We start from the raw sequence: 26,598 nt of genomic DNA on the forward strand, positions 1-26,598 counted from the left end.
ATGTACAGTACTACAGCAAGAGGAATTCCAGCTGGAACGCACAACCAGGAAGTAAGATGGAACGAACAACCAGGAAGTCAGGTGGAACGCACAACCAAGAAGTCAGGTGGATCGAACTGCCAGGAAGTGAGGTGGAACGCACAACCAGGAAGTCGGGTGGAACGCATAGACCGGAAGTGCCTTCCTTTGTGCTCTGTCCGGATGAGACAAAAGCAGTAGAAAGCAGAGAGGACACACTGGTGCAGAAGTGCCTGTGAGTAACGTATATTACATAAGTTTTTGGTTATTATAGGCCTGAGTCTTTCTATTTATATTACAGGTGGGGGCAGTTCCTGGGGCTAGGGCCACTAGTGTAAATATTTTGTTTTATAAGTATAGGGCAGAATACAAGCACTACAGGTAGCACAGTGACCACTGAAGGAGGGGGCAGCCACAGTAAGGGAAGAAGTTTACAAGACTGGGATTGGGGCGCTGGCCTCAGGGCCGTAACTAGCAGTGTGCGAAGTGTGCCTTGCACACAGCGCACTTTGCCTGGGGGCGCAACCAGCCACTGCAGTGATCCGAAATTACCCTTCTTATATCTACCCAGGGCCGGCGCCAGCATTAGGCAGCTGCCTATTGACGCCGGCCACTGGAGGGCGGCACGCACGCTGCCAATTGGAGAATGCTTTCTTTATTATTTCCACAGTTCAGCCAAAGCTATCTCCTCTTCTTCCCTAAGAGAGTGAGGAGTGGATCAGCCAGGAATGCCGTGGCCGGCCAACTCTTATCAGTCGGCACTGCTGTGACTGTGTTTAACGTGAGTGTAACCCATGCATTCTAAACACTTACAATCCTCTCTCTGCAATCCTGCCGCCCACCCCACCCTTCCGATGACAGCACCATGATTGAATAGCCAGAGTACCGCATGTCACCCTCCCTCACCCCCCGCAATTATGCTCCCGCATGCTAGGCGCTAGCACACCCACCACCCACGATTTGACTCCCGCATGTTACCCGCTAGCCCCCCCTCACCCCCCGCGATTAGGCTCCAGCGGCATGTTACCCGCTAGCCCCCCCTCACCCCCCGCGATTAGGCTCCAGCGGCATGTTACCAGCTAGCACCCCCCTCACCCCCCGCGATTAGGCTCCCGCGGCATGTTACCCGCTACCCCCCCTACCCCCCCCCCCCCCCGCGATTAGGCTCCCGAATGTTACCCGCTAGCACCAGCCCCCCCACCGTGATTAGGCTCCTGCATGTTACCTGCCCCCCTACGTGATTGAGCTCCCGCATGTCACCATCCCCCCCCATTGCGATTGAGCTCCCGCATGAAGCCTGCCCCCCCCTTTGCGATTGCGCTCCCGTATATTACCTGCCTTCCCTCCCATCCCCCGCGATTGGGCTCCGCAATACTGCCATTACAGCTGAGTGTTCCCATACAAAAAGAAAGTAAAGACCTGTAAACAGCACCTGATATCTTTCTACTAAGCCATAATTATACAGTGAAACCCTGTACACACCACTTGTTAGAATGCAATGTCTGTTTAGTATGCTGCAATAGCGGTTGAGCTGCATGCAAAGTGGATGTCAGGGCCAGATAAAGGAGGCACTGCGCTCTGTGCCATCCACACCTCATGAACACATGACATCATGATGTTACGCTGTGGGGGCAGGACCACCAGCATCGGGAAGTACAGCACTGCCCAGGGATTGGGGCTTGGAGACCAGCGCTTGGGATCATGGCGGTAAGCATACCGACTCCGGTATCCCGCAGCGGGGTCGGTGGCTCGCCACATGTTCTATTCCCGCTCGATGGGTGTCGTGGACCCCCATGAGTGGGAATAGTCCATGCCATTTTATTAGCTCAGAATCACGGCATTGGCATGGTGACCGCTGGGATCCCGAGCGCTGGTCACATGACCACATCCCATGCCCAGAGTGTTCTCAGGACACTTGGGACAGCTGTACAACAGCAGTGTGCATCCTGATCCTTGGGCGACACCACTACTTGCACAGCCATAGTTAGGACCCTGGTGGCTGTAGTTACAGACAGCCGTGAAAGCCTAATTTACTACCTTAAGCTAATGCGAGAATCTGGAGGTCTAATGCATGGATTTGTGAAACACTCAAAACATTATACACACACAGTGGGCATATTTCCCACTAGACACGTGAGACATGTGCAGCATAGAGAACAAAGGGGGTCATTCCAACCCGATCGCACGCTGCAGTTGTTCGCAGTGGTGCGATCGGGTCTGAACTGTGCATGCACCGCGTCCGCAATGCGCAGGCACGTCGCTGCCCGGTAACGGGGGACGCCGGTAGCGTAGGTCCCTAAGAAGAAAGCGATCGCAGTGGCCTTCGCAAGGAGATTGACAGGTGGAAGGCGTTCCTGGGTGGCTACTGACCGTTTTCTGGGAGCGTCGTGGAAAACGCAGGGGTGTCCAGGCGTTTGCAGGGCGGACCATCCTTGAGAGAGGGCATTCCTGCCTGAAACGTGTTGATGAGCGCTGAGACACTGAGATGGAGTCCAGAGACCTTGAAGCGGTGACGTCATCTGCCTAGCGCCGACGGGCACACGAGCAGGCAGACGCCACAAAGGAACCAGCCGGAGGAAGACGTGACAATGCTAAATTCCTTTTGTCGTAATTATAACCCTTTATGAAGTCTAAGAACACTGTACGCTGTTTACTTAAGAAGTACCGTAATGGTACGCTATTTGCGTAACGATCGCTCAGCAGTAAGCGAGACGCTCAAGCGTCACGTTCGCTCACGGCCCAGTGATCACAGGACACGTTATTGGTTATCACTAGAGTAATGATTCGCGGTAGCGTAGCGTACGCTCGAGACCACGAGGAGGTCACCAGCGATGCAGACGCTCACAGCGCTATACCTTTATGTATAAACCTTATACCAAAGAAATACACAGAATACCTTAATGTGAGTACAGGGTGTAAGTGCAACCTTGTGTAACCTGACTAACTACAAGGCTGCTTGAGCGTCACCGACGCTCAAGTGAACACTTAATACTATAGAAAATACACAGATACTGGTTTAGGGTCCAAAGCCTATTAACTGTATTATATCTAATATACTTGTAAAAAGGGGATAACAGTACAAATGATACACTACAATATAACAGAGACTTCCTAACCACAGAACTAAACAATAAATACCAAAAGACAATACTACACTGACCTAAATGCAATACAATACAATACTATAATACTATGAGAGATATAAGAGAAAAGAGGAGAGAGAGAGAGAGAGAGAGAGATGAGAGAAATTGGCTCACAGAAAGACAATGATTACGGAGAGAAACTTACGCACAAAGGGTATGATCGCCTGCGCCTCGATATCCAGCTCCCGGCTATCAGCAGATAACCGTTGATGAGAGAGAGTGAGAGTTGGATATGGTCGGCCTGCCTATTTATGCCCCACACACAATGCAATCTCATGGTCCTACAATCCCATTGTCCATTGGCCGAAGGAATTCGGCCCTGCATCATAACAAAAGGTCATAGGGTGATTCATACAGGTGGGCTGTGACGATTTCCAACAGCTCAGGTGGGTGGGAAACTGGGTTTCCCGCCGCATACCTGAGTATGTGTAAATAATAGAAATGGACATAAACTTCTTATGTCCATAACTATTCGCACGAGCGATTAATACGCTCCAAACCAACACCGGAATATTACTAATTAAATACTCTTCCGATGGGTACCAAACACTGCTGTATGATTCCTGTCAGACCCTTCGTACAATACAAAGAGGGATTCCTTTAAACAGGGACCTTCTATTTTAACCAAACTTTCAGAATCTATCAAGGTGACCATGATCTACAAACTACATTAATTGTGAACATTTGTAACGAATGAGTCGCACGCTACGACTACATAAACTCTACCGTAAATACGCATACCGCGCCTGCGAGTGCACGCTATCTCGGGTATGCGCCTTCACGGGAGAGCGTACGCATGCGCAGCGCGGACCAGTGTGCGGTGCAAATATGGCAACGTGCATAGAGACATTTTTCTGACTTTGACAGTCCACCCTTTGGCAGTCAATAATAACTGCCACCTTCTAAAATATTTAAGGAGAAAAATGTAAATCAGGGGTTAATTGATTTCCATGGTGGGGTAAGGAAGAAGAGAGGAGTAGGTGTGAAAAGGGTATGACCTAGTGAGAAAGTAGAAGCATGTGTGTATGAGTCCATGTTTGGAGGGTCATGTATCATCGTGCCGTACGTGTGGTAAATCAAGCTTCGAGGTATTGCGAAGTATACATTTGAATTCCTTCTTATCCTGTGGTACAGGTCTGTGGATGGGCTGTCAAACTCTACCGAGCTCATTTCGGCTATGGTTGTAACAAAAATGGGGATGCACATTTTAGTTGATGATACATGAATGGGGGAGGTATGTGGTTGCTGATATCTGTGCCTGTATTCCCTATCGTCTATGTGTGTCGTTACCTGAGGGTTGTAGGGATGAAGATAAAGAACACTTACGAAAAATGCAATGATATTCTATGTCAGGGAAATGTACATCTGTTGTTGAAGTTGTGTTCGGTATCTGTTGAGAGTCGTCTTCTTTGCGCTGTATTGCTCCTTGGGCATGAGCAAATAGCTTTGTCTGAGCCATCAGATTTACAAAAAATGTTGGGCTAGCGTGAGTTTAAAAGTACTAGGGAAACTGGGGATCCATGGCAAAGTTCATCAAGTGTCCATATTTAAAGTTGTCAAATCTTCTTCTTTGGTCAATCCGTTGTCTGTATACATCTCGTCTCGTCAGCTTCCTCGTCCAAGGGGGTCTTTGTATCTGGGAGAAAAGCAGAAAAACAGGTGAAAGAAACGGACCGTATAATCGCATTTTCATCACATTCTGGTTTCTATCATTGGGTCATAAATCAAATCCAGGTTAATTACGGTTTCCTCACTCCTCAAGCTCATCACTTTTGTACTTTGTTTGCACCTCATTAAAGCCTGCCCGCATCTAAATATCAATCCAATCGATATAACGACACCCAAGATACATAGTAGAAACTTTCCAACATCCATTATGACTCCTTGAGCCCAGTCTCCTAAACCGGAGAACCAATTTCGCGGGTTCAACCATGACACCCAACCAGTCAGCTCATTACCTACAGCAGCAAGGGTGAGATTGTGTTTTCGACGAAATTCCCACTTCAATTGGAGAATATCGTCCATCTTTTGGTCTATTACCTCTACCGGGTCCTCGGTGCTATTTGTGATGTACGTGCAACACTTTATGCCGTACTGTGTTGCCAATGTAACACAATATCCGCCTGTTACTGCTGTAAGATAATTAAGAACCATCCTATGCTGAACTAGTTCTGTTTTGTAGGCTTGAAGTTCTCTTCCAGTGTATCTAAACGTGTCATCATACATTTCAGTGATATTATCTAACAAATTGGCGAGTGCGGAAATGTATCTATAATTCATCACACCTCGAGCGGTGCGAGTGAAATCTAACGCTACCAGAACCTGAATCCCGGTGGATTCATGGATAAGATCAGAGGCCGGATGCTCTAACCTTTCTGACAGTTGTCGTTTAACTCGGTGCTCGTAATGAGTGTGAGTATAAGGAGCTTGGGCACCACGGTGTATGTCCTTCATTTTGTCATGTGTAACAGTCATCACTTCAGGCAATACTTTTCCAATATAACACAATCCTTCAGAGTTTGGGGCAAGCCATTTGTACGCCTTTCTCCCGCATATGAAATATGCATCATCGGGGAGAACATAAGGGACGGAGAAGGACATGACCATGTTACAAACCTTCCAGGTGAAATCTCCTGACCCTAATTCTTCCATCTGCTTAATGCACGTATCAGTTTGTACGATATGTGCACAGTATCCTGGTGATACCTCTCCAACTTTAGTAATCCTATTTCCTAAGGTATATCGATACCGGAAAGATTTTCCTCTACTGGCTATGTGGCGTACGAGCTCTGTATCTGTAGGCATTCTATCTGCTCTGTGTGAAAAGGTCATGGTAAGGTTGCTCCATGACACTTCCCAATTTCCCGGTTTTCTGGGATTGGAGATATTAAAACATAAGAGGGACCTATCCACATGGTATTGGTGGAGCTTCAAACTAGGAGGGCTGGAGATGTTAAACCTCCGATCCACCGGTCTCCCACCACTTAGCTCAAGTACCTCCCCTAACGTTAAAGGAAATGGTACTAGCCCTGATTTGCTGTGACCCTGAGGTACTTGAGAGCATACCCAACAATCTGTTTGGTTTAACACGTTACCCACTAAGGAGTGATAGTCACTCAATGGATGCCGGTCCATATGGATATTAAAACTAGATTGGCATTTCTTTATGCATCCATCTTCAACCAGATTATCACAGAGCCTACAGATACAATTTTCTTCAGCTAACAATCCATCACAATTTCTTCTATCGGATCGTTTTCTGATACTCGCCTTTGCTTGTTGGTTTGGTTGATCTTGGAAAACTACGCCTCCATCATCATAATCGGAACCCATTCCAGAACCTCTCTCGACCTCTATGGTACTCTCGCCGGAACAGACTGCTCTGGTCAACATCATGGTTAACATCAAAATCCGGATCACAGTCTCTTGGGGCAAGTCCATCTTTGAGGAAGAAATAGAGAAGAATGAGAAGGGGGAAAAAGAAATTTTTTTTTTTTTTAAGGGAGAGGGGCTGGGGAGTGGAGAAAAACAATAAAAGGGAGAGGGGAGTCGACAACTGCTTCCGGTCTTCAAGGCTCAGGTGCCGCCTCAGTCCTCCTGGAACAGACACTCTAGTGATACAACCTCTACCGTCTGTTCCTTATCACGGGACTTCTCTGGATCAGCAACCTTTTTGCAGTGGGATGAATGGACCCAAGTCTCTCTCTCAGCAACCTTCAATGCTGTGATGCTAGTCAATAAGACCTGGTATGGTCCTTCCCATCTATCAATAAGACAACCTGAGCGTAGAAAATTTCGTATCATTACATAATTCCCAGGTTCAATGTCATGACAATTACTATCTGGTAAATCAGGAATCACCAACTTCAGATTATCATTTTGATTCCTCAACTGTTTACTCATGTTAATTAAGTATTTTACAGTTACTTCATTGTTACATTTCAAATCATCCTGAGGGTTAATCATGACATGCGGTTGTCGACCAAACAAGATTTCAAAAGGAGACAGATTAAGAGGGGACCTGGGAGTGGTTCTGATGCTATACAAAACAATGGGTAAAGCTTCTGGCCACGTCAATCCTGTCTCTGTCATTACTTTACTCAATTTATTTTTAATAGTGCTGTTCACTCTTTCGACCTTCGCACTCGCCTGTGGACGGTACGGAGTGTGCAGCTTGCTATCAATACCCATTAATTTACACATTCCTTGAAAGACATCACCTGTAAAATGGGTACCCCTATCACTTTCGATGATTCTAGGGATACCATATCTACATACAAATTCCTGCACAATTTTCTTAGCTGTAAACATGGCAGTATTTGTAGCTGCTGGAAATGCTTCGACCCAATTCGAGAAAACATCTATACAGACAAGTACATATTTCAAATTTCGACATGGGGGTAATTGAATGAAGTCAATTTGTATTACCTGGAAAGGGCCGCCGGCAGGTGGGATATGGGATGGTTCTGTAGGTATTGCTTTTCCAACATTCTTTCTCAGACAGGTAAGGCATGACATTGCTCTTTTACTCGCATGAGAGGAGAATCCTGGGGCGCACCAGTATGCTCTTACCAATTTGCACATCCCCTCCTTGCCTAGATGAGTCAGCCCGTGAGCTGCTTCAGCCAGACATGGAAGGTATGCCCTGGGGGCCACCGGTTTACCATGTCCATCCGTCCAGAGCCCTGAGGACTCCTGGCCATATCCCTTTGCCTTCCAGACTGCTCTTTCCTGTGTGGAACACAAATTCTGCATCTCACACAACTTCTGTGTGTTGATGGTATTAAATACCATCAGTTGTGTGGTGTCTGTCTGTATGGGGGTAGCAGCTACAAGCTTTGCGGCTTCGTCTGCTCGGCTGTTACCAAGGGATACTGGGTCTTGGCTATATGTATGTGCTTTACATTTGATAACAGCCACTCTGTCGGGTTCCTGTATCGCTGTTAGAAGCCTTTTTATATGAGCTGCATGCGCTATCGGTGTGCCAGCTGCCGTCATGAAATTTCTGAGCCGCCATAGGGCTCCGAAATCATGGACTACCCCGAACGCGTATCTGGAATCGGTGTAGATATTGGCAGACTTACCCTTAGCCAATTCACATGCTCTGGTTAGGGCGACCAGTTCAGCAACCTGGGCTGAGTGAGGTGGGCCTAGCGGTTCCGCTTCTATGGTGTCTTGGTCATCTACGACTGCGTATCCAGTACACAAGTCTCCCGAGTCTGACTGTCTATGACAACTACCGTCCGTGTAGAACGTGAGTTCTGCATCTTCCAGTGGATTGTCACTGATGTCAGGCCTTGCGGTAAAATTTTGGGTCAAATATTCCATACAATCATGTGTATCTTCCTTTGCATTAAATCCTCCTTCCCCATCACTCTCACCTCCCACCCTTTGTGCCTGACCAGGCACACCTGGGAGAAATGTTGCAGGGTTTAATGCGCTGCATCTCCTTATGGTGATGTTTACTGGGGCCATTAATGCCAATTCCCATCTCGTAAACCTTGCTGATGAGACGTGTCTGGTTTGGGCAGAATTCAATAAGGCAGATACCGCATGCGGTGTATGGATTGTGAGGTTGTGGCCTAGCACGACATCTTCGCTTTTTGTCACTAGCAATGCTATCGCCGCAACGCTACGCAAGCATGTGGGGAGGGATCGCGCTACCGTATCTAGCTGAGCGCTGTAATATGCAACTGGCCTGCTGGCATCACCGTGTTTTTGTGTTAGTACACCTGCTGCGCACCCAGCACTTTCTGTTCCGTATAGTTCAAAGGGTTTCCCATAGTCTGGCATACCTAGTGCTGGTGCCTGCGTTAGGCATTGCTTGAGTCTCTCAAATGCTGTTTCAGATTCGTCTGTATGCGAAATCCGATCAGGTTTGTTTGAAGAGACCATTTCCTGCAAAGGTAGCGCCAATATGGAAAACCCTGGGATCCAATTACGGCAATACCCACACATTCCTAGAAACGTCCTGATCTGTTGCTGGGTTTGTGGCAGTGTCATGTCTCTAATGGCTTGGATTCTATCAGCGGTCAGGTGTCTCAGTCCTTGTGTTAGACAGTGTCCCAAATATTTTACCTTAGCTTGGCATAATTGCAACTTGTCTTTGGAAACCTTGTGACCTGTGTCTGAAAGATGAAACAGGAGCTGTTTCGTATCTTTCAGAGAAGCTTCCAATGAATCAGAACACAGTAGTAGATCATCCACGTACTGTATCAACACTGATCCACTCTCCGGTTGGAAAGACTGTAAACAATCATGCAAAGCCTGGGAAAATATACTTGGACTATCTATGAAACCTTGGGGTAACCGAGTCCACGTGTATTGGACTCCTCTGTATGTGAATGCAAACAAATATTGTCTGTCAGGGTGCAGAGGTACCGAAAAGAATGCGGAGCAGAGGTCAATAACAGTGAAAAATTTGGCAGTGGGAGGAATTTGCATTAGGATGACAGCTGGATTAGGCACTACGGGGAACTGACTCTCAACTATTTTGTTAATCCCCCTTAGATCTTGCACTAGCCTGTAACCCCTCCCCCCACTCTTTTTAACAGGGAAGATGGGACTATTTGCTGTGCTGGACGTTCTTACTAGAATGCCCTGTTGTAGCAAGCGCTCTATTACGGGAAAAACTCCTAACTCCACCTCTGGCTTCAGAGGATACTGTGGGATTTTTGGAGCTATCCTACCATCTTTTACTTGTACAACTACTGGAGCTACATTTGCCATTAATCCAGTGTCCTGTCCATCTTTTGTCCAAAGTGACTCTGGTATCTGAGATGTCATCTCTTCTACTTGGGATGGATTCCTATTTGTCATAATGGAATGTGACATTAATTTTGATGGGGAGTCTAACATGTCTCGTACTTCCTGAGCGTGATTCTCAGGGATGTCCAAGAATACACCTCCAGGAGTACAATAAATGACGCAACCCATTTTACATAGTAAGTCTCTTCCCAGGAGATTAGTTGGTGCCGATGCAGCCAGCAAAAAGGAATGCTTGGTATGCAAAGGCCCTATTGTAATCTCGGCTGGTTTGCTAACAGGGTAGTGCTGGACTACTCCTGTTACTCCCATGGCTGGAATTGTCCTACCAGTGGTTCTCATGCCCACTGCCGAATTTATCACTGACTTGGCCGCCCCTGTGTCTACAAGAAAGTTTAAAGTTTTTCCAGCTACATTGATTGCAATCTCTGGTTCACTTCCAAGGCTGGCAATCAACTTAACTGGCTGCAGATTACAGGTATGGCCACACCCCTATTGGGTATGCTGACCTCCCTGAATCCCGCTGGCAGCAACTACTTGTGAGGGAGTTAGCTGGGAACTACCAGAGGCATGCCAATCTCTGTTCGGGGGGTATCTTTTTGTTTCCCCTGTATGTGGCTCAAAACTCCGCCTCTGTGGACCCTGCTCCCAATGTCGTGTGTTGTGTTGTTGTCTAGGGGGTTGAAAAGATCTTTGTACATTCTTTGTTCTACATTCTCGTGCAAAGTGTCCCGGTCTGTTACAAGAAAAACATGTTATTACACTTGCCTTACCCACAGGATTCGGTGGTACATACGCAGGCTGCCTTGTGGTCAGCGCCTGTATACTTACTGACATCAACTTATCACTTTGCGACTCCCTGTGCCTAGTGATATTTCTGTCGTGATCAATAGCAGCCTCTCTCAATGTGGACACTGACAGACCTCGCCAGCATGGTTGCGTGGTCTGTACCCTAGCTTTTAATGTTTCTTTCAAACCATCCATCAGTACAGATACTGCTACTTCTCGATGGTTTGGGTTGGTCTTAATGTCTTCTATACCAGTGTACTTTGCCATTTCTAATAGTGCCCGGTGAAAATATTCTGTTGCCGTTTCGGACTCCTTTTGCTTAATGGAAAATATTTTATTCCATTTAACAACGGCTGGGAAATACTCCTTTAGCTGTAAATTTATCCTTTTTACATTATCCTTGTTGTACACGTCTGTAAGCGGTACATCTTTATCCAATGCACAGTCAGCTAAAAATTGAGTTGCGTCAACATTGGAAGGTAAACAAGCTCTTAACAGTATCTGCCAATCCTTGTTGTTGGGTTCTACAGTGTTACCTAGATCCCTGATGTATTTTTGGCTAGCAACTAAATCCTTCCTGGGGTCAGGAAATTCGGACACTATTGTTCTTAATTCCATTCTGGAAAATGGAGTGTACATGGCAATGTTCCTTATGGGAGTGGCTCCAGACACATCTGTTTTTCCATTGGGAACTGCTATTACCCTTACAGGAGCAATTCTAACAGCCTCTTCCTGTGTAGATTCTACAGCTTGTTGTGGTACAATTGTTTCAGTGTAGTGCATGGTGCCGTACTTACCCGTTGACACGACCTCACCTATCCCTCCGCTAGGGGCTTTCACTAATCTCGTGGGTGTCGCTGTGCCTACTGTGGTCTCTGCTATGGTGGCTGCAAGAGAGAGAGCTGAAATTGTTGCTGAATCGTCTTCTTGATCACACTCCTGAGGAAGGTTCAAAACAGGGTACATCTTGCACGGGTTAATACTTGCATGAGTTATTTGGTTAACATCATTAACATTTACAAGGTTACTAAGAGTTTTTGTTTTATAACCCAGTGCGTTTCTCTCCGTAATCAACTTCTCTCCTGCAATGTATGGTGGAGGAGGAGCTGTGGCTATCAGCTTCCTGACTGCCCCAGATCCTGCCGCCAGAGCCAAACCTCTCTGTATCTCACCTTCCTGGTGCCATAACTGTAAATAATCATGATGCTGAATTCGTCTCTTTGCTGATTTTACGAGACATATCCTCCTCCTTAAATTTTGTAACACTTCTGGACTAAAGCTACCTATTCTTGGGAATTTGTCCCTGTCTTGTACAGTCATTCTCTCCCATTCATCACATAAAGATTCGGTGTGACTTCCATATTTTTCACACATTACATATCGTGCCGACCCAACTGGTCGGTTCACAGAATCAACCTGAACCAGGGTTGATCGCCCCCTACCTGAGCAACTGGCCCCCATAGTCTGCAGGTGTTGCTTAGTCCTCCTTGGATCTCTGTATCAAGGTTTTCAGCAAGCCTTTTCAGACAACCAAATTACTCCACAGTAGGCCGGCGGTGGCGGTTTACCGAGTACCCCACTCACTCTCCCACCTCGACCAATACGACCTGATCACACCGACGTGGTGCTGGCGTACTCGATACAGGGCCCCTATGGAACCTTCAGTTTACTGGAACATATGAGGGTTACCCGCAGGACACTTACTCTTTCCAGTAAAGTTGGGGTTGTTAGATAGTTCCTGAGTGACCAGCGAACTTCCCTTCCAAAAATAAAAAATTACACAAATCACGTCAGAATGTACAAATAGCGTTTGTGACCACTTTACTCTAATGGTATTAGGTCAGATTACTAACTACTGCACACAGTTACGTGTGGTCCAATCGTTCAGTACACAAGCACTACTTGTTATGTACTGAAAGATCAATGGAATCGATGTTTCCGGCCGCGATTCCTTCAGCAAGAGCTTGTATGGCCTATATGGGTTCTGCACCAACGCCCCCAGGGGTTGTGCCACTGGACTTTTATAGCGGACCTTTTACCTTACGACCTCCTGGTCTTGTTACCTTATGACCTCCTGGTCTTGTTACCTTATGGTCCGCTATACTCTAATGCTCAAATATTATTTAACCAGGGATGCCTCCCTAGCCACCGTATATGTCACTTACACGTATGTCCCTTGACGAGTACCCGGCTTTCCTTTTGGTTCCACCTTAAAGTTGTATAAACTTATGTATACAAAACCACACTCACTCAACACATGTACACTTTGTTTCTATATCTATTTCTGCGCAGAAATTGTCTTCAGTCCAACAGTGTTACCAATTAGGAGCAGGATCTGTTAAACTAAATTTCAGATTTTTCCAAAAATAGATTTGCGTTATTTACCGCTTCGCGTTATCTACCGCTGTGCGTTACTTATCGCTTTGCGCTAATTATCGCTTTGCGCTAATTCAACTTTTCGTGACTTGAGCTACGTGGGCGTAACCGGACGCTACGTTGCGTAGTGAACGCTGCGTGCGTCTGCCTTTGGATTGCGTACGCTAGTCTTTGTTAGCGACACGTGTACGCAATGCAAAGATCCACCGTAACACAATATATACTTTTATCAATGTAAATGATCCCTGATCATCTACCGCAATCCACACTGACTGCCTTGTATCTCAGACAAATCGTGTGTTGTTCTATACTTTAACTATTACCTCTACTATGAAATAACAGCAAATCTCTTTTAGCACTTTCTATCAACTATAAAAATTGGCAAACAGGAATAGTGATATACGAAATTGAAAAAAAGAAATGCAGATAAATGTATGCGTGCGTGTATACGCAAGACAGAAGAGAAATAAAACAGTTTTAAAAGACACAAGCGTTTTGTTCTTACTTCCGGTTCCCGGATTCCTTCAGCACTCTTTATCTAAGCGAAGCAGACGCTTATCCCGTCAGCACTGCGAGACAACCTCCCACCCTTTGCTGGAGGGATAATGTCTGCTGATCTACCTAGTGCAGATATGAGAAGGATCGGACGAGTCCCCAATTGACAATGCTAAATTCCTTTTGTCGTAATTATAACCCTTTATGAAGTCTAAGAACACTGTACGCTGTTTACTTAAGAAGTACCGTAATGGTACGCTATTTGCGTAACGATCGCTCAGCAGTAAGCGAGACGCTCAAGCGTCACGTTAGCTCACGGCCCAGTGATCACAGGACACGTTATTGGTTATCACTAGAGTAATGATTCGCGGTAGCGTAGCGTACGCTCGAGACCACGAGGAGGTCACCAGCGATGCAGACGCTCACAGCGCTATACCTTTATGTATAAACCTTATACCAAAGAAATACACAGAATACCTTAATGTGAGTACAGGGTGTAAGTGCAACCTTGTGTAACCTGACTAACTACAAGGCTGCTTGAGCGTCACCGACGCTCAAGTGAACACTTAATACTATAGAAAATACACAGATACTGGTTTAGGGTCCAAAGCCTATTAACTGTATTATATCTAATATACTTGTAAAAAGGGGATAACAGTACAAATGATACACTACAATATAACAGAGACTTCCTAACCACAGAACTAAACAATAAATACCAAAAGACAATACTACACTGACCTAAATGCAATACAATACAATACTATAATACTATGAGAGATATAAGAGAAAAGTGGAGAGAGAGAGAGAGAGAGAGAGAGAGAGATGAGAGAAATTGGCTCACAGAAAGACAATGATTACGGAGAGAAACTTACGCACAAAGGGTATGATCGCCTGCGCCTCGATATCCAGCTCCCGGCTATCAGCAGATAACCGTTGATGAGAGAGAGTGAGAGTTGGATATGGTCGGCCTGCCTATTTATGCCCCACACACAATGCAATCTCATGGTCCTACAATCCCATTGTCCATTGGCCGAAGGAATTCGGCCCTGCATCATAACAAAAGGTCATAGGGTGATTCATACAGGTGGGCTGTGACGATTTCCAACAGCTCAGGTGGGTGGGAAACTGGGTTTCCCGCCGCATACCTGAGTATGTGTAAATAATAGAAATGGACATAAACTTCTTATGTCCATAACTATTCGCACGAGCGATTAATACGCTCCAAACCAACACCGGAATATTACTAATTAAATACTCTTCCGATGGGTACCAAACACTGCTGTATGATTCCTGTCAGACCCTTCGTACAATACAAAGAGGGATTCCTTTAAACAGGGACCTTCTATTTTAACCAAACTTTCAGAATCTATCAAGGTGACCATGATCTACAAACTACATTAATTGTGAACATTTGTAACGAATGAGTCGCACGCTACGACTACATAAACTCTACCGTAAATACGCATACCGCGCCTGCGAGTGCACGCTATCTCGGGTATGCGCCTTCACGGGAGAGCGTACGCATGCGCAGCGCGGACCAGTGTGCGGTGCAAATATGGCAACGTGCATAGAGACATTTTTCTGACTTTGACAGACGGATAGCGGAGGAAATCACGACAGTTATGGCAGAAGTAGGGATAGCTAGTTACCATCCGGAACCACCTCTTGCATTGCGCGACTTTCACGGACGGCTATTATAGGAACCCATGCACTACTGTCACAGACTCCTTCAACATTATTCAAATAGGGCTGTAAAACATTATAATTAAACCCCCCCCCCCCCCCCCCCTTCTTTTCCCCACAGGTATTAGCATTAATATTTTACTCAGTCACACTTTTTCAAGTGCTCCCGTATACTTCTTCACATTATCTGATTCTAAACAGAGCAGCTCTATACCATTAGCGCAGTGATTGTATTCATATTTTACCATTAGGCAGCTTTAGGCAGCTGCCTTAGGCACCAGCTTGTGTTGGATCAACTCTGGGAGATGCATCCTTGTTAAACTAAATGCAGACAGCGGCTGTTGAACTTCTAAGATGCTACCTCCACACTTTCACCTGAGGGGTTGGAAAGTGGGTACTGGTGTGTGGTTTGGGGTGGTGGTAGGGTGTGGTTGTAGCAGGCTGAAATTTTGCCTAGGGTGTCGAGAAACCTTGCACCGGCCCTGCATCTACCTCCTGACTCCAGTAGTCACGTACATACAGCTATATTATTAGTATTTAGCGTGGAGACGTAGGACCTGGGTGACTGTATATAAATCAGTGAGTGTGTGCCTGGCATCGCGCAGAACCTCCACTCCGCAGTCTTCAACAGCGAAGATCACATTGCACATACTTCCTGATACTGTAATTCCACTAATAGCCTGCACGCTGTGTAACTTCTAATACAAGCGCATTCCTCATGGAGCAGCATCGTGAGATGTTCTGTGGCTTTTGACACAAATCGTTTTCCTCAAAGAGAAGGTACTTTTGCTCTGATCCTTTACCGATTATTTCAGAGGCATAAAATATGGAGTTGACATCTTGCTTATATAGGAAGTCAAAGTATCCCACATTTATTTTTATTTGTAAGTTGTGTTGTTAGTGCAAGAAAATGTTATAATACTGCATAGTCGTAACTAGGTGTGGGCCAGTGGTGCATTGCCCACAGCGCATCTGCACTGTGGGCGAATCTGCTGGCACACAAATGCCACATATGACTGCGCAGCACAAGGGAGACCAGCATGCAGCCGACAAGCTGCAGCACCCGGCAACCTTGTCAGCGTGTGATATAGATTGGTTACCGGGCGCTGCAGCTTGTGGTCTCAATGCTGGTCTCATCTGCTGTGTCAGGAGTAGCTGCTTCCCCCGTGCTGTTGTTCAGTGGTGCCTGGCTCTAGGAGCGTTGACTCCTTCCATGCAGTGGGCTTACCATTAGAGTGGTGGCTCCCCCGACGGTAGGCAAATCTCTCTCCCTCCCTCTCTCTCCCCCTGCCTAATGTTTAAAAAGGAGGACTATGCCTCCCTAATGTGTAAAAAAGGGGACTCTGCTGCTGTAATGTGTAAAAAAAAGGGGACTCTATTGCTTTAATGTGTAAAAAAAGGGGGACTCTGTTGCTGTAAAGTATAAAAGGGGGACTCTGCCTGCCTAATGTGTAAAAAAAATGGGGGCACTCCTGCTGTAATGTGTATAAAAGGGGACTCTGTCTGCCGTAATGTGTAAAAGGGGACGCTGCTGCTGTAATGTGTAAAAAGGGGATGCTGTCTGCCGTAATGTGTAAAAAGGGGATCTGCCCGCCGTAATGTGTAAAAAGGGGATCTGCCCGCCGTAAGGTGTAAAAGGGGCTCTACCTGGTGTAGTGGTGCTACTGTGCGCCTTAATTTGAATAATAGAGACTACTGTGCACCGTTATATGAATTTCTATTATTTTGTGGCCACACCCCTTCCCCATGAAGCCACGCCCCTATATTTTTTGTGCGCGCCGTAGGCATGCACTGCACCAAAGTTACATAGAGGGGGGGGGGGCGCCAATGTCGTTTCTTGCACACAGCGCTAAAATGTCTGGTTACGGCACTGTCTGGCCTGGTCCCTACCGTGTTACATAGAAAGGCATGCCATCTGCAATCGGGATGGAGACCAACCACTACACCGCTCCCGCGCATACCCAACCCCTTAAGATGACCATAGTATAAAGATGCCCTAACCCTGTCAATTGCTCATTACTAAATTACTGGCTCCTAAGGTTTGGCCCTGACATCTTTATTTTGGATAACAGCCCGATAAGTCCTGATGACATAGGTATTGGCGATGGAGAACAGGGTACAACTTATTATCTGTATCCTCAGGCTACATGGAGTATTGTGGTTGAAGGAGCTGTCCGCTGTATCCTTGGTACTGATAACACATCTATACATTGTCAGGCCTATTGATTGTATAGGTGTGCACCCAGCTTTACAGCTTGCCTGGTGTATACCTGTACAATAGGGGGTAGCGCAGTGTAGCAGGGGAGCCAGATGGCAAAGAATGTTTCAGCCCTGGCTTCAGTATCTAACAAACACTCAATCCAATCCATTAATGTTGACTGAGGGAACATCAGTGATATAGAAATATTTGCCCTGTGGAATCATGGGGATAGAATTGTCTTATTAGCAGCTACAGCCATGTGAGTCAAAAAATAGAGCGTTGCCTATAGAGTAGGGGTGCGGGGACGGAGAAGAATGAATAGCCCAGTGGGCCCAGCCCATGTTAATGGTTAAAGCTATGCCCATGGTCATACAAGTCCTAACAGTTGACCAGAAGTCTTTAAGGGTTCTATGCACTAATCCTTGGAGAAAGATATAGTGGACGGAGATCAAGTACTAACCAATCAGCTTCTGTCATTTTTCAAAAACAGCCTGTAACATGGCAGTTAGGAGCTGATTGGTTGATATTTTATCTTCATCCACTTTATATCTCTCCAAGGCTTAGTATATAGACCCCCATGTCTGCATCAGCCTGAGAACACCTGAAGCCATTGGAGTCAGAGGAGGCACCAGTCAGACATCTTAGCTTTGGAGGGTAGTAAGCCCTATGCACCAGTTTGAAGTTCATCTCTGCATATATGACAAAGATACCAGTTGCCGATTCAGCCGCATGTAAGACCTAAAGCCTACCTCCATTCTACCATTTTGCTAGTCCAGAGTGAATCCAGTCTAGATCTAGGGTCCATGTAGATCACAGAGGTGGGGTGAAGTCCCATTATACATGTTACAGTGTCTGGTGGGCAGGAATTATCAGAGAGTGGGAGAAGAGCTGGTTGGCATACGTGTGTTATATAAAATAGGGGAAAACTAACTTTGGGGTATTTTCCCTAAGCTGAGAGAGAGTAAGGGGTCTATTCATGAAGCAGTGAAAAGTGAGCCCATGGCAGCCAATCAGCATTGAAGTAACATTTATAATCTGCATACTATACAATTGTACGGAGCAGCTGATTGGTTGCCACGGGCAACTTCTCCACAGGCTCACTTTTCCACTTTTTTTCACTGCTTCATGAATAGACCCCTAAGAACCAAAGAGCAACCGCCATCCAAACATTGGTAACACTCTGGGGGTCATTCCGAGTTGATCACTCGCTAGCAACTTTTTGCAGCGCTGCGATCAGGTTAAATCTCGGCAAAACTGCGCATGTGTATTGTCCGCATTGCGCAGGCGCGTCGTACGGGTACAAAGAGGATCGGTGCTGGGCGATGGATTTAACGAAGAATCCATTCCCACAGCCGATCGCAAGGTGATTGACAGAAAGAGGACATTTGTGGGTGTCAACTGACCACTTTTTCTGGGAGTGTTTGCAAAAACGCCGGCATGTCCAAGCGTTTGCAGGGCGGGTGTCTGACGTAAATTCCGGGACCAAAAAGACTGAAGTGATCGTAGCGGCTGAGTAAGTCCAGAGCTACTCAGAAACGGCAAAAAATTTGTGCCGTTGGATGCAACAGCGTTCGCACACTTACAAAGCGAAAATACACTCCCCCCTAGGTGGCGACTATCTGCTTGCAGTGCTGCAAAAAGTTGCTAGCAAGCGATCAACTCGGAATGACCACCAGTGTAACCCCCGAAGGTGCTAAAAATATGCCACTCCGTAGGGATTGCTATCCTGAAGATCGGGGTTGGATACTATCGGCAAAAATTAGGAATGAGAAACAGTGATGTAAAGTTGGAAGTAGTTACAGTATATGCAACAGGCTCTCTTCTACCTATTGTTATAGCATATATATAGGTAGATTGATTAATATTACAGTAGTTTTTTATTATTCTCATTGGTAGTATCGGCGCCTATATTTAGTAAAGTACGTCCTATTTATCTATACTGAGAATGCAGTTAATGCTACAAAATGAAATAAGATTTATATAAGAAACCCCACAATCACTGTATTGTATAGTTACATTGGCCGGAGTGTAAAGCAGCTTCTCTCATACACAATTTGCACTGAATGGTTACGGCCAAAATTGCCGGCTACTGACTTACTGAGAAACATGCAGGGTTGGACCGACCCACCGGGGTACAGGAACAGTGGATGGTGGATGATCAGATCATTAATCTTTAATCTGCATATAAAAACGAAGGGCTCTATTTCCTACTCATCTGATTTACTCTCTATTTCCAGTTTAATGCTGTAAGGTTAGGTGTGGGTGAATCCTGTCTACAAGGGACAGATTCCTATTCTGATCATTCCACTGACCCACTGAGGATGGGCAAGGACAGGAGCCAGATGACGGAGAAGATATTAAATCTCACCTTGGAGATCATCTACCTGCTGATTGGAGAGGTGAGGGAGTCTGGGAGCGTGACATTGACATCGCTCTTATCTCTATTACTAACACAGGGACCTGACTGGGGAGGTGAGGGAGTCTGGGAGTGTCACAGTGCCATTACTTTTATCTCTATTACTGACACAGGGACCTGACTGGGGAGGTGAGGGAGCCTGGGAGTGTCACAGTGACATCACTCTTATCTCTATTACTAACACAGGGACCTGACTGGGGAGGTGAGGGAGTCTGGGAGTGTCACAGTGACATCGCTCTTATCTCTATTACTAACACAGGGACCTGACTGGGGAGGTGAGGGAGTCTGGGAACGTCACAGTGACATCACTCATCTCTATTACTAATTACTGTCTCTTAATACACAGCAGTATACAGTAGCAAGGAAGACATCTGGTGAGACACCCAGCAGCCATCCCAGCGTATCCGGAGGACTGAGCAGGACCCAGAGCCCCATCCCGGTGCCTCCACCTCACTCACTGACACATGAGAGGCACAATGACCAAAAGATCCTGGAACTCACCAACAAGATCATTCAGCTGCTGACTGGAGAGGTGACTTCTGGGAATGGGGCATTATACAGTAACACCAGGGGATGTGTCTGGGTGATGACTGGAGAGGTGGCTGCTGGGAATGGGGCATTATACAGTAACACCAGGGGATGTGTCTGGGTGATGACTGGAGAGGTGACTGCTGGGAATGGGGCATTATACAGTAACACCAGGGTATGTGTCTGGGTGATGACTGGAGAGGTGACTGCTGGGAATGGGGCATTATACAGTAACACCGGGGGATGTGTCTGGGTGATGACTGGAGAGGTGACTGCTGGGAATGGGACATTAGGGACGTGTCTGGGTGATGACTGGAGAGGTGACTGCTGGGAATGGGACATTATACAGTAACACCAGGGGATGTGTCTGGGTGATGACTGGAGAAGTGACCGCTGGGAATGGGGCATTATACAGTAACACCAGGGGATGTGTCTGGGTGATGACTGGAGAGGTGACCGCTGGGAATGGGGCATTATACAGTAACACCAGGGGATGTGTCTGGGTGATGACTGGAGAGGTGACTGCTGGGAATGGGACATTATACAGTAACACCTCGGGATGTGTCTGGGTGATGACTGGAGAGGTGACTGCTGGGAATGGGGCATTATACAGTAACACCAGGGGATGTGTCTGGGTGATGACTGGAGAGGTGACTGCTGGGAATGGGACATTATACAGTAACACCGGGGGGACGTGTCTGGGTGATGACTGGAGAGGTGACTGCTGGGAATGGGACATTATACAGTAACACCAGGGGATGTGTCTGGGTGATGACTGGAGAGGTGACTGCTGGGAATGGGGCATTATACAGTAACACCAGGGGATGTGTCTGGGTGATGACTGGAGAGGTGACTGCTGGGAATGGGGCATTATACAGTAACACCAGGGGATGTGTCCGGGTGATGACTGGAGAGGTGACTGCTGGGAATGGGACATTATACAGTAACACCAGCGGATGTATCTGGGTGATGACTGGAGAGGTGACTGCTGGGAATGGGACATTATACAGTAACACCAGGGGATGTGACTGGGTGATGACTGGAGAGGTGACTGCTGGGAATGGGACATTATACAGTAACACCAGGGGATGTGTCTGGGTGATGACCGGAGAGGTGACTGCTGGGAATTTGGCATTATACAGTAACACCAGGGGATGTGTCTGGGTGATGACCGGAGAGGTGACTGCTGGGAATGGGACATTATACAGTAACACCAGGGGATGTGTCTGGGTAATGACCGGAGAGGTGACTGCTGGGAATGGGGCATTATACAGTAACACCAGGGGATGTGTCTGGGTGATGACTGGAGAGGTGACTGCTGGGAATTGGACATTATACAGTAACACCAGGGGATGTATCTGGGGGATGACTGGAGAGGTGACTGCTGGGAATGGGACATTATACAGTAACACCAGGGGATGTGTTTGGGTGATGACTGTATCATTGTGTGTGTCAGGTTCCTATAAGGTGTGAGGACGTCACGGTCTATTTCTCCATGGAGGAGTGGGAGTATATAGAGGAACACAGGGGTCTGTACAAGGACGTGATGATGGAGAATCACCGGACCCTCACATCACCGGGTAAGAGGAGACTTTATATATTGATGAGGAGTCAGCGCTGCATGCACGTTGATTGCGCACAGAGACGCAGTACATATTCTGATGCAGGGTCTGGGAATTATGGTGGGCTTTCCTGGATGGTAGCAGGAGGGGGTGACCAAGCCAGTGCATGTGTATTGCTGAAAGTGGCTGCCTACAGAGGTGCAGAACCACTGATAATACAAGGCCATACTCAGACGGAGAAACCGCAACGGCCATAGGGCTGCTACAAGTTCTGATGGTGCCACCAATCCTACATCTAAATACACTCTACACTGGTCTTAAAACGCTGTAAGTGGGCGTCTCAGTTTTTCCACAATCGGACGAGGTATAAAGACACAGACACGCCTGTGCACACCACTGAATAAGCTTCTTCGTGTTTATATAGCACAGATGTAAGCTCTCTTTCACTTTATAGTCTTCTTTATAATTTCTTCTCATGCCCAGGAATACACAGAGGTGGAGAAGACGTCTGGAAAGAGTGCGACACCCAGGAGCCATTACTGTGTGTCGGGGGAACTGAGCAGTCTCTAGGCGTGTCTCCTACAGGCGGAATCAGTGACACAAGTACCCCGGAGAGATGCTCCAGTCCCCTCTGTTCCCTGGATCGGGCAGAGGAGAGTCACAGTGTCCTACAGGAGGACCAGGTTGGTGGGATTGGTGGTTTCTGTAGCATGCGAGAGTCAGCTTCCCCTGTTTGTACATAGCCTGATAATGTGATGAGGTGTTACCCAGGGGGAAGAATTTAAAAGTTGCGCCTCTGATAGAAAATAACTAAAGACAAGATGAGAATTGTGCATAGATGGGAACATCGGTTATTATGTAGTGCCGATATGTAGCCGTAATATCATATAATAGCACCCTGATGATGTTAGTAACGGCCGAGGGTGGGGTCAGTCCACAATCGTCCAATCAGAAGAGGCATTAGTCATTGTTTCATTATTTTCTATGTGATTTAGAATGAAAACCAGATTGATATTAAGATTGAAGTAATAGAACATGAAGAAGAAGAAGAGGAAGAAGAGATGTATGTGAGGGGTGATCAGCAGTGTAAGGAGGAGGAAATCCCTACAGATATCAGTGCCGGTGAGTAATAATCACTAAATACAGAGTCACATATTCTCCTTGTTCAGTCACTATAACAGTCTCTTATTGTACGTCCTCTCCCGTCAGCAGAAACCAATGAGGACAAAGCATCCACGGTAATGTCTCCAGGGCGCCCCCAGGGGTTTTGCCAGTACCAACCCTCGGAGAAATCATCTGGTATTAACCACCAAAGCCCACCGCAAGCCAGCACCTACCAGCCTACGTTGCAGCCTGTCCCCTGCCTCCAGTACCACGGACCTGGAAGCATATTCTCCCACCCAGGCAAATATCTGAATGAAGGATGCTAAAGTTTGTTAACATAAAATCACCAATGGTGCTGCATGAAAGGGTTAAATTGATCGCACTATAGCGGATGTAGCATAACACAGGGGGAACAGGGTTACAGTGCAATACTGGTCTCTTTATAGCCAACCCTGAGGGATTCGCTTCTTTGTAACCAGGCTTTTCCCCCATCGCTGCTGGCTTGGCAGCAGTCCCACTTCTCCATCACCGTGGAAGAAGACTGCTTGTCCTATTTTGTAACCTCTCAGTCGGTCTAGCAGTAGCCGTAACCCCTCACCTCTCCTGGCATCCAGCTTGGAGATCCTGTACGATGTCTCTCTCCTGCCTCAGGCCACATCCATGTATTTGGTGACCACATTGGTGGTGTTTTTCTACCTAGGGTTGCAGCAGTCTATGTCAGGCACTGCCATCTCCTGGCAGTGGTTGTACTTTGCCTGTAGATGCCGGGTTCATACATTCAATCTCCTGAGATCCTAATTACTGGAGTTGAGACCGATGAGGCCATCTCAGAGGAGCAACTCCTTTATTGGTGGTCTCCAGGTGACTGGTTCTTCTTATAGATTCAAGACGCTTTTGCTGGGGGCATAGTTTGGCTTGCTGCAGGGGCACAGGATGGCACTTACGGAGTAGGCGGCATCTGTGTCAGTGTTGGCCCGGTTGCTCTCTCCCCAGGTTGGCTGCAGAGTCCAGATTTAGTAATGGTGGAGCCACAGTTGGGTGGGAGATTGCACATGTGGCCAGTCATCTCTTAACCCACCCATGCTCATTGTAAAAATACAATTTTAGGTAAACATTATATTAAACGTACACGTACTGTATCTTCTTTCAAACAGACGGACAGACAAGCAGGAATATCTCGCAGGGACATCTCATTCCATCTCCGGATCACATAGAAGATAACGACATCAGACGAATTCCACAATGTGAAAATGCCATCACTACAAATATACATCCGGTGCACCGCCGTGCAGATCTATCATCTGGTCCGTCTACATGTGGGAGATACTTTCCTGGCAACTCCGACTTTACACGTATTACGTCTCATAGCGGTGACCAGATGTTTGCGTATGCCAATTACAATCAGCGCTTCACCCTTCCCACAAATCTTATCACACAACAGAGACGTCACGCATTGCAGACTCAGTTTCCATGCTACGAGTGCGGGAAATGTTTTCCAAACCCACCAAGTTTGGCCGAGCACTGGAAAACTCACACCGGCGCCCAGCAGTACCTCTGCTCTGAGTGTGGAAAGTGGTTTGTGAGTAAGTCAGACTTTGCCGCCCACCAGAGGATGCACGCCTACGAGAGGCCATTTTTCTGCTCTGAGTGTGGGAAATGTTTTACGCAGAAGGCGGAGCTGGTAAGGCACCGGCGCTATCACACTGGGGAGAAGCTGTTCTCCTGCTACGAGTGCGGGAAGTGCTTTATAAAGAAGTCCGACTTCGCCAGGCACCAGAGGTACCACACGGGAGAGAAACCGTTCTCCTGCTGCGAGTGCGGCAAGTGCTTCTCGCAAAAGGCAGATTTTGTCAGACACCAGAGGATTCACACCGGGGAGAAGCCGTTTCCCTGCTCCGAGTGCGGGAAGTGTTTTACGCTGAAAGCGAATCTCCTCCTCCATCTGAGAATTCACACAGGTGAGAAGCCCTACTCCTGCGCCGAGTGCGGGAAGTGTTTTGCACAGAAATCCTATCTCGTCATCCATCAGAAAACTCACACGGGGGAGAAGCCCTATTCCTGCTCCGGTTGCGGGAAATGTTTTACACAGAAATCAAGTCTGGCCAGACACGACAGAATCTACAAACATTCACAGAAACTGTAGCGGTCACCGGTTCCAGCATCTCTCCCTGACAGCCACCAGATATCTCTTTATAAGAAGGTTGGGAGCTTTCCGACATTGCTCCCCCGGAGACTCTGCTGTTTAGTCAGTGATCATCACAGTTCACGACCAACCACCAGTTGTCCACCCAAGAAAGTGGATCTGGCTGGCTAGTACCTTCGTGGAGACAGATCCATGAATTTGGAACCATAAATCAAATTGACTGAGGAGCTAATGAAGTCACCTGTGGCCAAGCATGGATGAACCTAAAACCTGGACCTTTGGGGTGCCTTGAGGACCACGTTTGAGACCCTCTGGACTATTGTATGCCTGCATAATTTATATTTATTCTTATAGGAGCATGTCAGCTATTTGAATTCATTTTATTTATTTCTGATGACGGTTTATGATACAGGATATGTCGTCAATATATGTAATATTTAACTGCGGAATAAACTGTACAAGAAAGTATCCGTGTGTAAGAGACTGCAGCACTCTGGAAAGTCCAGCTACATTCATCGCCAAGAATTGTCGAGGGCTTGGTTACGAAATATCGACAGTTTTAATTTCAACGTTGACTGTGTCAACACTCCTGAAGACAGTAATGAAATGTCTTAGCCTAACCCTAATGTCCATGTTCTGACAGTGTTGACATTTCACCTGTCGACGGTCTGAGAGTGTCGACATTTTATCATTGCTGATATAACTGTCAACATTGTGATGCCGACCTTTTCACTTTATCCCCCGATATAAAGCAGAATTTTCTATATCTGAGGATTGTACGATTACCAGTCACCATTTATTTATTTTTTCCTTTTGATATTTTTGCTGCTAATTTTGTTTTACCATCGTGTGTCCTATGATGCCATATAAAACAGTTTATTTTTTGTTTATAACACCTGTTGTCACCAGCGTAGTTTCTCCCGTTGTATATTTATTTGTATGTGTTGAATTTGTGGAAACACTTTGTGTTTGTGTATTTTATTTTATTTTATATATACACACACACACACACTATACACACATACGGTCGAGTCACATTATTATGACCACCGCCTACATTTGACGTTGGCAGCGTGTAGCCCATGAAGTACGTCACGTGTCGTGCGCTGGCTTGGTGGTTATATAAGGCGAGTGATAAAAGGGGCGATTTATCGGAGTTACATAAAGGGATGATTATCGGCTTTCTGACACATCGCAGTGTGTGACCTGTCCGCGAGCTGCTGTGGTGACGGTGTATCGTGACTGGGCAAATGGCACTATTGCCAATAACTGATATGGAAACTTCGGAGCACCACGTGCCATTGATGTGAGAGGTGAACAGCGGCTACAAAGGTGCGTGAGAGCAGACTGACACACTACGGTGGAGCAGGTTA

General features: G+C 46.7%; 1 protein-coding gene across 1 annotated transcript; it reads left to right on the forward strand.

Annotated features, from left to right (window-relative positions):
• Window positions 1-26,110, forward strand: LOC134984007 (oocyte zinc finger protein XlCOF7.1-like). Its single transcript, XM_063949665.1, has 9 exons — window positions 1-126; window positions 689-799; window positions 19,710-19,871; window positions 20,235-20,420; window positions 21,873-21,996; window positions 22,462-22,661; window positions 22,974-23,100; window positions 23,188-23,382; window positions 24,237-26,110. Exons 1-9 carry the CDS (start codon window positions 1-3, stop codon window positions 25,223-25,225), a joined length of 2,220 nt encoding a protein of 739 aa, XP_063805735.1. The 3' UTR covers window positions 25,226-26,110.
• Window positions 26,111-26,598: the final 488 nt, after the last annotated feature.

Source organism: Pseudophryne corroboree (genome assembly GCF_028390025.1).
Source record: "Pseudophryne corroboree isolate aPseCor3 chromosome 3 unlocalized genomic scaffold, aPseCor3.hap2 SUPER_3_unloc_3, whole genome shotgun sequence".
In the NCBI taxonomy this organism is placed as follows: domain Eukaryota; kingdom Metazoa; phylum Chordata; class Amphibia; order Anura; family Myobatrachidae; genus Pseudophryne; species Pseudophryne corroboree.